Genomic DNA, 14615 nt, shown 5'->3' on the forward strand with positions numbered 1-14615 from the left:
GTAATCAAGCTTCGCTTTTTGAAAATGTGCGTTATTCAGGGAGCTGGACCTAAATAATTATTTGCTGGATTAACAGCCTCCTGCGTATATATGTGTTGTTGGATAAGGATGGAGATCGATTCAAAACACCGGACAAAGGACGGCTCCTGGTTTGCTTTTTATTTGGCTCTACTGCTGTTCGGAAAACAGACTTTGGCTCAGACAAGGTACTCTATTCCTGAGGAGGTTCAAGAGGGAACTGTTGTCGGAAATGTAGCAAAGGATCTTGGCCTTGACATCACCTCTTTGATTGCTCGACGGTTCCGTGTAGTATCTGGAAGTAAGGACGCTATTTTTGAGGTAAACCAGAATAATGGGGCATTGTACGTCGACAAGCACATTGACAGAGAGGAGCTGTGTCAGGGCAGCGGCGCTTGCCTAATGGAGCTAAAAATCCTTGTTGAAACCCCTTTGGAAATACACTACGTAATTGTAGAAATCACTGATGTAAATGATCACGCTCCTAGTTTTCCTGAAAGGGAACAGATATTAGAAATAGCTGAGCAAACATTACCAGGAAGACGATTTCAACTGCACACTGCTCGTGATCCCGATGCTGGAATTAACTCTATTCGTACATACACGTTGACGTCAAATGAACATTTTGAAGTAAATATCCGTCAAAGTGATGCTGGTAAAATACCATTTTTAGTGCTGAAGAAGTCGTTAGACAGAGAAAACAAGAATAAACATACATTACTGGTTACAGCAGTTGATGGAGGTAAACCTCCAAAATCTGGTACACTAAATGTTTCTATTATTGTACTCGACAGTAATGATAATCGTCCGTTATTTAGTCAGGAGATTTACCAAATTGTATTACAGGAAAACGTTGCTGTTGGTACATCAGTATTTCAAATGAATGCAACAGATCTGGACGAGGATACTAATGGGGAAGTTGAGTATAGCCTGGGAAAAACCTTGACGCGTAAAGTATATGATATGTTTGAATTAGACAAATTAACTGGAGAGATTATAGTTAAAGGGGTGGTGGATTATGAAGAAAACGAATCATATGAACTGGACGTTGAGGCATCAGATAAAGGAACACCTCCACTAGCAGGTGAGTGTAGAGTCATTATAAAGATTAAAGACGTCAACGACAATCCACCAGAAATAGAAGTAACATCACTTTCAAATACAGTGTCTGAAGACTCAAAGCCTGGTACAGTTATTTCACTTATTAGTGTGACGGATAAAGACTCCGGTGTCAATGGCAAAATGATTTCGCTAATATTGAATGAGGTGCCTTTTGAATTGAAGCCTTCCTATAAGGAGAACATATATGCAGTTGTCACAACGGGCGTTTTGGATCGAGAGGAGGTGTCACATTATGATATAACGATAAAAGCCACTGATTGTGGTGAACCTCCGTTATCTACTGTAAAAACACTCAGTATTCAGATATCAGATGTAAATGACAACATACCCTATTTCCAACATGCTCCTTTAGCGTTTTATCTGATAGAAAATAACGTTCCAGGAAGATCAGTTTTCTCTGTGAGCGCACAGGACAATGATTTGAGTGAAAACGCAATTATTTCATATCATATCGTAAGACAAGGAATTCAAAATGACGTGATGTCTTTCCTAAATGTAAATTCTGAAAATGGCCACATTTCAGCACTAAAAAGTTTTGACTTTGAAACCCTGAAAACGTTCCAGTTCCAAGTTGTCGCCACAGATTCTGGAACTCCGTCACTGAGCAGCAACGTCACAGTGAACGTGTTCATTCTGGATCAGAACGACAACGCTCCAGTCATCCTGTATCCAGTCAGCTCTAACGGTTCTGCTGAAGGTGTGGAGGAGATTCCCCGCAATGTGAACGCAGGACACTTGGTGACTAAAGTCAGAGCCTATGACGCTGATATAGGATATAACGGCTGGCTGCTGTTTTCACTGCAGGAACTTACTGACCACAGTCTCTTTGGGTTGGACCGCTATACAGGACAGATCAGAACACTTCGCTCATTCACAGAGACAGACGAGGCTCAGCATAAACTGGTCATACTGGTGAAAGACAATGGGAACGTGTCACTCTCAGCAACAGCTACTGTGGTTGTCAAAGTCGTGGAGCCCAAAGAGGCTTTTGCTGCCTCTGATGTTAAAAGTGCAGCAATGGATGAGGAGGAGAATAACGTGACTTTCTACCTGATGATAACTTTGGGCTCAGTTTCAACTCTTTTTCTCATCAGTATCATCGTGCTGATTGCAATGCAGTGCTCGAAATCCACAGACTATACTTCTAAATATCTACAAGAGCCTAATTATGACGGGACACTGTGTCACAGCATCCAGTACAGATCTGGAGAGAAACGCTACATGCTAGTTGGACCCAGAATGAGTATAGGATCTACTATAGCCCCGGGAAGCCACGCGAACACACTCATGCTCCCTGACAGGAGGACAGCTGGAGAGGTAAGACAAAATGCATTGTTTAAAAACATTTTTACGAGCAAGCCATTCCAACTTACCCGTGGCTGTGTTTGGCTACTTGAACACCAAAAGTAAAGAAAGACTTCATACAATGACGCTCAATAGTGGAGTTGAAAAAACACAAACATCAAAGCATGCTCAGCTGTGTCACATTATTTCCGTTTCTTTACCGCGTGTATTTGTTCTATTTTAGATATAAGTTAGTAAGCAAATACATATTTGCTCAAAGTGATCGATAAGAAGAGCCGTGATCGCTGTCCATAGTCCTGAAATGTTGTTGACGATACTATTTTCAAGCATATAGAGTCAATGGGTAATATAATGACGATTAAACGTGTTCAATAGTAATTTTGCTTCAGAGGATTTAAGTAGCATCAACACAAAGCAGCTTCAACCGTTTAGACCACTTTTATTTAACTGTTTCTCAAAGTTTGCTTCCATCTTTCCAGCTCGATTTGCTGACAAAACAAAATATATAATAACTCTGTAAGTGTTATACATGTTGTCCTCGTGGTGTCACTGTAACATCAACGAGGCCAACATACTTCGTCTCCTCCCCAAATGAAGCTTTTGTTTGGAACCTGACAACAGAGGATACATTTGATGTCAGAACGGGAATAGGATGAGACCGTGTGGTGGTCCGATATAGTGAACGGATTTGTTGCAGAAACCGGCTCCGGTGTCCATTGTTGTTGGCTAATGATGGGGAGTGAAAGACAATATCGCTCAAGTGGCTATTGTTGCTTTGCTTTTTATTTTTCCTTACTGCTGTGTTTCGGAAAGCAGACTTTGGCTGAATTGAGGTACTCTATCCCAGAGGAAATGAAAGAAGGTACCGTTGTTGGAAATGTTGCTAAGGATCTTGGTCTGGATAAAACCTCTCTGATTGATCGACGGTTTCGAGTTGTGTCTGGATCTAAGGACGCTTTTTTCGAGGTAAACCCGGACAATGGTGCCTTACAGGTCTGTAAGAAAATCGACCGAGAGGAGCTGTGTCACGGTAGTGGTGTGTGCTTTATGGAGCTGAAAATCCTTGTTGAAGACCCTTTGGAAATGCACCATGTAGTTGTAGAAATCACTGACGTAAATGACCACTCTCCCAGCTTTCCTGAAAAGGAACAGCAATTTCAAATAGCAGAACATACATCTCTGGGAACTCGATTCCAATTGCATGCAGCCCGCGACCCGGATGCTGGAATGAATTCCATCCGCACATATACAATAACCTCAAATGATCACTTTGAAATAGATGTTAGTCCAAGCGATGAAGAACAAATACCATTTTTAGTACTAAAGAAGTCCTTAGACAGAGAACAAAATAATAACCATCTGCTATTTGTAACAGCAGTTGATGGAGGTAAACCCCAAAGATCAGGCACACTTAATGTTTCAATTGTTGTTCTTGACATTAATGATAATCGTCCAATATTTAGCAAAGAAACGTATCAAATAGAAATATATGAAAACGTCCCGATTGGTACTACTGTTACAAGAGTGAATGCAGTAGATCCAGATGAAGGGACGAATGGGGAAATAGAGTACAGCCTTAGCAGAACATTAGCACGTAAAGTGTACGAGATATTTGAATTGGACAGTTTAAGTGGACTAATTACATTGAAAGGAGTCGTGGATTTTGAGGACTCTGAGATTTATAAAATAGATATTCAGGCATCCGACAAAGGAACACCTCCATTTTTAGGGAGGAGTAGAATCATTATTAAAATAAAAGACGTCAACGACAATCCACCAGAAATAGAAGTAACATCACTGTCAAATACAGTGTCAGAAGATGCAAAACCTGGAACAGTTATTTCACTTATTAGTGTGACGGACAAAGACTCCGGTGTCAATGGAAAAATTATCTCAAAATTAACCTCAAACGTGCCTTTTGAATTAAAGCCCTCCTATAAGGAGAACATATATTCTGTTGTGACGAAGGGATTTTTGGATCGAGAAAAGTTCTCACATTATGAAATAACAATACAAGCCACTGATTGTGGTGAACCTCCCTTGTCATCTGTTAAAACATTGAGCATTCTGATATCAGATGTAAATGACAACAGTCCCCAATTCGAAAAAAATCCATTACAATTTTACCTGATAGAAAATAACGTAGCCGGAAAGTCAATATTCTCTGTGAGCGCAACGGACAATGATTTGAATGAAAATGCAGCAGTGTCTTATCATATTGCAAGAGGAAAAAAGGAACAAGACATAACTTCATTCCTAAATATTAATTCTGATAATGGCCACATTTCAGCACTAAAAAGTTTTGACTTTGAAACCCTGAAAACGTTCCAGTTCCAAGTTGTCGCCACAGATTCTGGAACTCCGTCACTGAGCAGCAACGTCACAGTGAACGTGTTCATTCTGGATCAGAACGACAACGCTCCAGTCATCCTGTATCCAGTCAACTCTAACGGTTCTGCTGAAGGTGTGGAGGAGATTCCCCGCAATGTGAACGCAGGACACTTGGTGACTAAAGTCAGAGCCTATGACGCTGATATAGGATATAACGGCTGGCTGCTGTTTTCACTGCAGGAACTTACTGACCACAGTCTCTTTGGGTTGGACCGCTATACAGGACAGATCAGAACACTTCGCTCATTCACAGAGACAGACGAGGCTCAGCATAAACTGGTCATACTGGTGAAAGACAATGGGAACGTGTCACTCTCAGCAACAGCTACTGTGGTTGTCAAAGTCGTGGAGCCCAAAGAGGCTTTTGCTGCCTCTGATGTTAAAAGTGCCGCAATGGATGAGGAGGAGAATAACGTGACTTTCTACCTGATGATAACTTTGGGCTCAGTTTCAACTCTTTTTCTCATCAGTATCATCGTGCTGATTGCAATGCAGTGCTCGAAATCCACAGACTATACTTCTAAATATCTACAAGAGCCTAATTATGACGGGACTCTGTGTCACAGCATCCAGTACAGATCTGGAGAGAAACGCTACATGCTAGTTGGACCCAGAATGAGTATAGGATCTACTATAGCCCCGGGAAGCCACGCGAACACACTCATGCTCCCTGACAGGAGGACAGCTGGAGAGGTAAGCTGGTTTACGTGACTGAAATAGTCGGTTGTTATGTATTGCTATGTCACATTTTATAGGCATTGCTGATCAACTGTCTTGATTTGTGATAACATGTAAGTTGTTTCGGGAATAACCGCGTACAGACAAGTCTGAGTGATGCCGCTATCCATTATGCTACACTTTTCGCTGGCATTGTGTTTTATAAACCTACAAGATATATCGTATTTTTACCATGCATATTATGTAACGAAATCACAAGTAATATTTAAAAATGGTGAAACCTTAAACTATTACATTTGTGGAGAAACACAATGAGAAAGTCATCACTTGGTGTCAGTACGTGAGCGGAAAAGAGTTTCATGAGAAGCCTTTTGTCAGATATATGCCTCCTCCCCTTGGTGGGATGGGTTTTACATTTCAGTAGTGGATGCTTCTTGTAGTCTCACTGAGAATACTCCGCATCTGATATTTTACACTGGAAACCGTACCTTTTTTTTTGATTCGGTCTATGTTGCTTTTGATGGAAACAGCGTTATTCTGAGTTATCGGGATACATTCTTATCAGCTATGGAGGAGAAAAGACTTGGAACATCGCGCGAGCAATTCCGGTGGACTGCTTTCATTGTTTCATTCATTTTGCTTTGGAGCCGAGCTTCGGCGCAGATACGATACTCCATCGCTGAGGAAGTTAAAGAAGGAACGGCTGTTGGCAATATAGCAAAGGATTTGGGGTTAGAGAAGAGCACATTGAAAGAGAGAGGATGCCGTATTGCTGAGGGTTCAGCGGAGTCATTTTTCCACGTAAACCAGAACGATGGAATATTGTACCTTGATCGAATAATTGACAGGGAGAAGGTTTGTGAGCGAAGCAATGTGTGTTTGATCAACTTAAAAACAGTGCTGGAAAACCCTCTTGAAATTCATTATGTGACTGTTGAGGTGCTGGATGTGAACGACCACTCTCCCACCTTCTCAACAAAAGAGTCACGTCTCGAAATTTCAGAGTCGGTTTTACCAGGCTTGCGCCTCCAGCTGCAAGCAGCACACGATCCTGACGTTGGTCAGTTTTCGGTTCAGGAGTATAAATTAAGTCCAAATGATCATTTTCGTTTGGAAGTCAAAGATCGTGGAAAAGATGCGAAGATACCGATATTAGTTTTACTTAAGACGCTAGATAGGGAAACAAAGAACCGTCATACTTTGCTTCTTACAGCTATTGATGGAGGGAGACCAAGTCAATCTGGAACAACTGAAATTGCGGTTGATGTCTTAGACATTAATGACAATATGCCAGTTTTCGACCAAGACACGTACTCGGTACTTTTGGAAGAAAATGCTCCCATTGGCACCACAATTATACAAGTAAATGCTTCTGACATAGATGAGGGATCCAATGGAGAGGTCATATATTCATTAGGAAATAATGTGAACAATAGAATACGTGAAATGTTTCGTGTCGATGCAAACACAGGTGAAATTATTGTTCAAGATTTGATAGACTTCGAATTAGAGGAAAGTTATGAAATTGACATACAGGCGTCTGATAAAGGAGCGGCTCCTTTGAGGACTGACAAAAGTGTGTTAGTGAATATTGTAGATTTGAATGATAACACCCCTGATATAGAGATTACATCATTCTCAAGGGCAATACCAGAGGATGCAAGGATAGGAACCACTGTGGCATTAATCAATGTTCTTGATAAAGACTCTGGTGTAAATGGGAAAGTCATTTGCTCCTTTAATGAGGATGGTCCGTTCATATTATCCCCTTCAACACAAGATAACATGTATTCTATTGTCACAAAATCCCGGCTGGATAGAGAAAAGCAGTCTATATACGATGTTACAATTGTTGCAAAAGATGCTGGTGTACCATCGTTGTCTTCGAAAAAAAGCATAACTATCGTTGTATCAGATGTAAATGACAACAGGCCAGAATTTTCAGGAAGTCCTTACACATATTATGTTACGGAGAACAACTCTCCAGGAGCCTCTGTGTTTTCTGTGCGGGCATCAGACCGTGACGAGGGAGATAATTCACGTATTTTATATCATATGTTCAGAGATGGAAAAGAGAAAAACAAACTCCATTCATTCAGTCTCAACATCAACTCTGAAAATGGAGATATTTTGGCTCTAAAAAGTTTTGACTTTGAAACCCTGAAAACGTTCCAGTTCCAAGTTGTCGCCACAGATTCTGGAACTCCGTCACTGAGCAGCAACGTCACAGTGAACGTGTTCATTCTGGATCAGAACGACAACGCTCCAGTCATCCTGTATCCAGTCAGCTCTAACGGTTCTGCTGAAGGTGTGGAGGAGATTCCCCGCAATGTGAACGCAGGACACTTGGTGACTAAAGTCAGAGCCTATGACGCTGATATAGGATATAACGGCTGGCTGCTGTTTTCACTGCAGGAACTTACTGACCACAGTCTCTTTGGGTTGGACCGCTATACAGGACAGATCAGAACACTTCGCTCATTCACAGAGACAGACGAGGCTCAGCATAAACTGGTCATACTGGTGAAAGACAATGGGAACGTGTCACTCTCAGCAACAGCTACTGTGGTTGTCAAAATCGTGGAGCCCAAAGAGGCTTTTGCTGCCTCTGATGTTAAAAGTGCAGCAATGGATGAGGAGGAGAATAACGTGACTTTCTACCTGATGATAACTTTGGGCTCAGTTTCAACTCTTTTTCTCATCAGTATCATCGTGCTGATTGCAATGCAGTGCTCGAAATCCACAGACTATACTTCTAAATATCTACAAGAGCCCAATTATGACGGGACACTGTGTCACAGCATCCAGTACAGATCTGGAGAGAAACGCTACATGCTAGTTGGACCCAGAATGAGTATAGGATCTACTATAGCCCCGGGAAGCCACGCGAACACACTCATGCTCCCTGACAGGAGGACAGCTGGAGAGGTAAGATAAATGCGTTGACTCTCTCTCCTGTAACGTTGTATAGCCTATGCATGTTCTCAAACTTATGCAATACGTGATGTGTCACCATTATTCCGTGAATGAGAATATAATGTTTCCATAAATGTGTTTAAAATCGCCACCTTACACAACTGTATGCGGTTTACATTGAACGCTGCGGTTTAGTTGATCGCAGACTGTCCCTGTCCGTGGTGCTGAATCATTCTTAGGTCTCTCTTTTTTGGCTCAACGCGACACTTTTAATAAAATGTATGTCTCTGTGGACGATCTGTTGCCATCTTGGTTTCCTCTTTTATTTTGTAAATTGGAGGGTCTTAATTAGCTGTTTTAGAAAACCCACTGTAAGTTCACTAGTGGAGATTCTGGACGTAAACGATCACAAACCAATCTTCTCCGAGGAAGAAAAAATCTTAGCGATTTCTGAAGCGCAATGACCATCTTTAATTACATTTAACTCGTGTTTCAAATACAGCACTGCAGTCTAATTCTCCATCACTTGGTGTCAGTATATTAACAAATAATGATTTCATGTTTTCGTCAGAGCCAATAGTCCCATCCCATTCTTCTAACACCGTCATTGACTGAACAGTGCTTACGGATTGAATACACTATTGAACACATTATACTGCTCCTTTCGATAATGCTCGGATTACGACAACATATGGTACTGAAGGGGACCGAGGAATATCACTTCAGTATAATAATATAACTCTTTCAAAGCTGGTTTTATTTTTTAATGTGTCATCTTCACATCATGGAACAAAGACGACGACAGGCATGGAGAGAACATACACAGTGGATTGTCTACATCATGTTTTTGATAACGTTTTGGAGTAGAGCTTCAGGACAATTACGTTATTCCATGCCGGAGGAAGTCAAAGAAGGAACTGCTGTTGGAAATATTGCGAAGGATTTAGGTCTCGATAAGGCTACACTTAAAGACAGGGGGTATCGTATTGTCTACGGCACGACGGAGCCCCCTTTTCAAGTCAATCAGGACGATGGTAAATTGTATGTGAACCGAAAAATTGACAGAGAGGAAGTGTGTGACCGAAGCAAGGTTTGTCTAATTGACCTAAAAGCCGTGTTAGAAAACCCACTGGAGGTGCACTATGTAGCAGTGGAGATTCTGGACGTAAACGACCACACACCAATCTTCCCCGAGAAAGAAAAAATCCTAGAGATTTCTGAATCTGCATTACCAGGAGCACGATTTCAGTTACAAGCTGCTCGCGATGCTGATAGCGGTTCTTTATCTGTGCAGCATTATAAGCTGAGTCTGAATGAACATTTTCGCTTGGAAGTGAAAGATCGTGGCGAGGACCGTAAAACTCCGATATTAATCCTTCAAAAGTCACTTGATAGAGAATCTGCGAAGACCCACACGTTACTTCTTACAGCCACTGATGGAGGTAAACCTCCACTATCTGGTAGCATTACATTAATTGTTGACGTTGCCGATGTCAATGATAACCCCCCGGTTTTCACCCAGGATGCCTATACTGTGCAGCTAAACGAAAATTCTCCTCTTGGTACAATTGTGATTCAAGTTAATGCCACAGACTTGGACGAAAGTTCAAATGGTGAAGTTGTATATTCATTTGGAAATGATGTCGATGCACAGGCACGGGCTCGTTTTGAGCTTAATTCGTTGACCGGAGTTATTACTGTGGCAGGTGCCATTGATTTTGAAGCGTGTGGCAGATATGAAATTGATATACAGGCATCAGACAAAGCTGTGGCTACACTGTCGACGGACAAAAGCGTTATTATACATATTGTTGACGTGAACGACAATGCACCGGAGATTGAAGTGACATCTTTTTCACGTGAACTCCCGGAAGATTCAAAACCAGGAACAACAGTGGCCTTAATTAGTGTAAGAGATTCGGACTCTGGTCTCAACGGAAAAGTTATGTGTTCCATAAACCAAGATCTTCCATTTATGCTCATTCCATCTTTACAAAATGACATGTATTCTTTAGTAACAAAAACTATTTTGAATCGAGAGAAGCAGCCGCAGTATACTGTAACAATTGTAGGTAAAGACGCAGGTGAACCACCTTTATCATCAGAAAAAAGTATCAAAATTGTTGTATCAGATGTAAATGATAATAGCCCAGTGTTTTCACAAAACCCTTATACTTTCTACATAACTGAAAACAACAACCCGGGGGCGTCTATTTTATCAGTGAGAGCCCGTGATGAAGACGAGGGTAGTAACGCTCTTATGTCATATACAATATTAAAGAGTAGAGGACAAGAACATTCCTTTATCTCCTCCCTAAATGTCAATAGTGAAAATGGAGATATTTTGGCTCTAAAAAGTTTTGACTTTGAAACCCTGAAAACGTTCCAGTTCCAAGTTGTCGCCACAGATTCTGGAACTCCGTCACTGAGCAGCAACGTCACAGTGAACGTGTTCATTCTGGATCAGAACGACAACGCTCCAGTCATCCTGTATCCAGTCAGCTCTAACGGTTCTGCTGAAGGTGTGGAGGAGATTCCCCGCAATGTGAACGCAGGACACTTGGTGACTAAAGTCAGAGCCTATGACGCTGATATAGGATATAACGGCTGGCTGCTGTTTTCACTGCAGGAACTTACTGACCACAGTCTCTTTGGGTTGGACCGCTATACAGGACAGATCAGAACACTTCGCTCATTCACAGAGACAGACGAGGCTCAGCATAAACTGGTCATACTGGTGAAAGACAATGGGAACGTGTCACTCTCAGCAACAGCTACTGTGGTTGTCAAAGTCGTGGAGCCCAAAGAGGCTTTTGCTGCCTCTGATGTTAAAAGTGCAGCAATGAATGAGGAGGAGAATAACGTGACTTTCTACCTGATGATAACTTTGGGCTCAGTTTCAACTCTTTTTCTCATCAGTATCATCGTGCTGATTGCAATGCAGTGCTCGAAATCCACAGACTATACTTCTAAATATCTACAAGAGCCTAATTATGACGGGACACTGTGTCACAGCATCCAGTACAGATCTGGAGAGAAACGCTACATGCTAGTTGGACCCAGAATGAGTATAGGATCTACTATAGCCCCGGGAAGCCACGCGAACACACTCATGCTCCCTGACAGGAGGACAGCTGGAGAGGTAAGACATTTAAATGTGCAAACTTTCAAATGATTAACTGTAACCTCTTGTTTACGAGGGTGAAAAAACTGCTCAAGACGACAAGATTCCACATAAAAGTACGATACTGTCTTAATAAAAGGAGTATAACTAACTGCAAAACTGCAGAATCACTGTTCATGGTGCTGGACCTGTTTTGCTTCGTTTCCTTGTATTACAAACAATCTAACATTGATATAATGTGCAGTACGCCCATCACATTTATGCAGTTAGAAATGAGATCGCATGGTGTCAGTGTAACGTGATATCTAATCCGTAGACGAGCTTCGTGTCATTGCTGTTTGGTTCCACCTCCTGGCAACATTCTCTCTTCGATACTAACGGGAACGTTTCTGTGCTTATTCTCCGTAAATGGTCGGTTGGCCACAATTCCTGGATATTTAGGAAGTTCCTCAAAATGAACGCATATGAAAGTGTTGTATTCATTCAATACATCGAAGGAGTTGTGCTTGTGATGGATTACTAATGTTTTCGAGTTTAACCATGGAACAAAGAAGATACGAGAGACGGATGGCGAGAGGATATTTGGTCGGCTGCGTGGTTGCGGTGCTTTTGTGGAGCGTGGCATCTGCGCAAATACGCTATTCCATCTCTGAGGAAGTTAACGAAGGAACTGTGGTTGGAAACATAGCAAAGGATCTGGGATTGGATAAACACACACTGAGAGACAGGAAGTATCGGATTGTTTCTAGTAATGCAGATCATCTTTTCCATGTAAATCAGAATGATGGTGTCCTGTATGTGAGCCGAAAGATTGACAGAGAAGAGGTGTGCGCGCAGAGCAGTACGTGTTTAATAAATCTAAAAACCGTGCTAGAAAACCCTCTGGAGGTGCATTATGTTGTAGTGGAGGTGCTGGATATAAATGACCATTCTCCAAACTTCCCAGAACAAAAGAAAACGTTGGAGATTTTCGAGTCTGTGTTGCCTGGAGCACGTATTCCTCTTCAACACGCACGAGATCCTGACGGTGGTCTGTTTTCTGTTCAGCAGTATAAACTCAGACCCAACGATCACTTTCGTTTGGAAGTTAAGGATAAGGGAGAAGATGGTAAAATACCTTTTTTAATTGTGCAGAAATCTCTAGATAGGGAAAATGCAGAGAGCCAGTCATTAGTGTTAACAGCACTCGATGGAGGAAAACCTCCAAAATCCGGGGAAATGGAGATTCTCGTAAATGTTTTGGATATTAATGATAATGCACCTGTTTTCTCAAAAGATGTTTATTCGGGGATGCTGGATGAAAATGCTCCAGTCGGCACAACAGTCATACAAGTAAATGCAACTGATTTAGATGATGGTCCAAACGGAGAAGTAGTTTACTCATTTAGCAGTATTGTAAATAGCAGGTTATTAAAGCTGTTTGATATAAATCCATCGACAGGTGAAATCATTGTGAAAGGATTAATAGATTACGAGGAGCGGGACAAATATGAAATCGAAATTCAAGCATCAGATAAAGGTCTTGCTCCTCTGGCAACTCAAAAAAGTGTAATAATAAATGTAGTTGACATCAATGATAACGCACCTGAGATTGAAGTTACTTCATTTTCAAGTTATGTCTCTGAAGATTCCAGACCTGGAACTACAGTTGCCCTTATTAGTGTAAATGACTTGGACTCTGGTCTCAATGGAAACGTGATTTGCTCTATAGATGATACAGTACCATTTTCCCTATCACCATCTTTACAAGACAAAATATATTCATTAGTCACCAAATCGTCTCTCGATAGAGAAACAAATTCACAATATGACGTCACAATTATTGCAAAAGACGCTGGCCAGCCTTCATTATCCTCTGAAAAGACGATAAGTGTTGTGGTGTCAGATGTGAATGACAACAGTCCAGAGTTTTCACTGAGTCCTTATACTTTCTATGTCACTGAAGCTAATGAGCCAGGAGCCTCTGTGTTTTCTGTTAAAGCTTTTGACCGTGATGAGACCGACAATGCTCTAATATCCTATCATATTCTCAGAGATGGAAGCAAAGATAATAAAGTAACTTCATTTCTCAACATTAATACAGAAAGTGGAGATATTTTAGCGCTAAAAAGTTTTGACTTTGAAACCCTGAAAACGTTCCAGTTCCAAGTTGTCGCCACAGATTCTGGAACTCCGTCACTGAGCAGCAACGTCACAGTGAACGTGTTCATTCTGGATCAGAACGACAACGCTCCAGTCATCCTGTATCCAGTCAGCTCTAACGGTTCTGCTGAAGGTGTGGAGGAGATTCCCCGCAATGTGAACGCAGGACACTTGGTGACTAAAGTCAGAGCCTATGACGCTGATATAGGATATAACGGCTGGCTGCTGTTTTCACTGCAGGAACTTACTGACCACAGTCTCTTTGGGTTGGACCGCTATACAGGACAGATCAGAACACTTCGCTCATTCACAGAGACAGACGAGGCTCAGCATAAACTGGTCATACTGGTGAAAGACAATGGGAACGTGTCACTCTCAGCAACAGCTACTGTGGTTGTCAAAGTCGTGGAGCCCAAAGAGGCTTTTGCTGCCTCTGATGTTAAAAGTGCAGCAATGAATGAGGAGGAGAATAACGTGACTTTCTACCTGATGATAACTTTGGGCTCAGTTTCAACTCTTTTTCTCATCAGTATCATCGTGCTGATTGCAATGCAGTGCTCGAAATCCACAGACTATACTTCTAAATATCTACAAGAGCCTAATTATGACGGGACACTGTGTCACAGCATCCAGTACAGATCTGGAGAGAAACGCTACATGCTAGTTGGACCCAGAATGAGTATAGGATCTACTATAGCCCCGGGAAGCCACGCGAACACACTCATGCTCCCTGACAGGAGGACAGCTGGAGAGGTAAGATGGAACGTGTTTGAATCTGATTGTCTCAATCTTCTGATACTTAATTTGTTAGAAGTTTTGAACAAGAATCCTTTTGCTATGAATGTATCTCTATAGCAGGGGAAATGTCTCCCAATCAGCATCTAAAATACTGTAACATTATGGGACTTATTTTTTATGA

At 41.6% G+C, this 14615-nt stretch overlaps 6 protein-coding genes across 6 annotated transcripts in view; all 6 read left to right on the plus strand.

The window, feature by feature from the left end:
* Positions 1-14615, plus strand: part of LOC137791793 (protocadherin alpha-C2-like) — a 148438-nt gene that overhangs the window by 6274 nt on the left and 127549 nt on the right. The window lies entirely within an intron of this gene.
* On the plus strand, positions 11-2674 carry LOC137793297 (protocadherin alpha-8-like). The gene is made up of 2 exons (XM_068589389.1): positions 11-2457; positions 2669-2674. Exons 1-2 carry the CDS (start codon positions 91-93, stop codon positions 2672-2674), a joined length of 2373 nt encoding a protein of 790 aa, XP_068445490.1. The 5' UTR covers positions 11-90.
* On the plus strand, positions 3175-5547 carry LOC137793305 (protocadherin alpha-8-like). Its single transcript, XM_068589400.1, has one exon. The coding sequence runs from the start codon at positions 3175-3177 to the stop codon at positions 5545-5547; it is 2373 nt and encodes a 790-aa protein (XP_068445501.1).
* On the plus strand, positions 6011-8451 carry LOC137793316 (protocadherin alpha-8-like). The gene has a single exon (XM_068589411.1). The coding sequence runs from the start codon at positions 6082-6084 to the stop codon at positions 8449-8451; it is 2370 nt and encodes a 789-aa protein (XP_068445512.1). The 5' UTR covers positions 6011-6081.
* LOC137793400 (protocadherin alpha-7-like) lies at positions 9094-11605 on the plus strand. The gene has a single exon (XM_068589511.1). The coding sequence runs from the start codon at positions 9197-9199 to the stop codon at positions 11603-11605; it is 2409 nt and encodes an 802-aa protein (XP_068445612.1). The 5' UTR covers positions 9094-9196.
* LOC137793429 (protocadherin alpha-8-like) lies at positions 11987-14581 on the plus strand. Its single transcript, XM_068589585.1, has 2 exons — positions 11987-14449; positions 14552-14581. The coding sequence occupies exons 1-2, from the start codon at positions 12077-12079 to the stop codon at positions 14579-14581; spliced, it is 2403 nt and encodes an 800-aa protein (XP_068445686.1). The 5' UTR covers positions 11987-12076.

This window comes from Clinocottus analis, unplaced genomic scaffold (assembly GCF_023055335.1).
Source record: "Clinocottus analis isolate CAN_PGR_092001 unplaced genomic scaffold, fCliAna1.0.p SCAF_10, whole genome shotgun sequence".
NCBI classification, from domain to species: Eukaryota; Metazoa; Chordata; class Actinopteri; order Perciformes; family Cottidae; genus Clinocottus; species Clinocottus analis.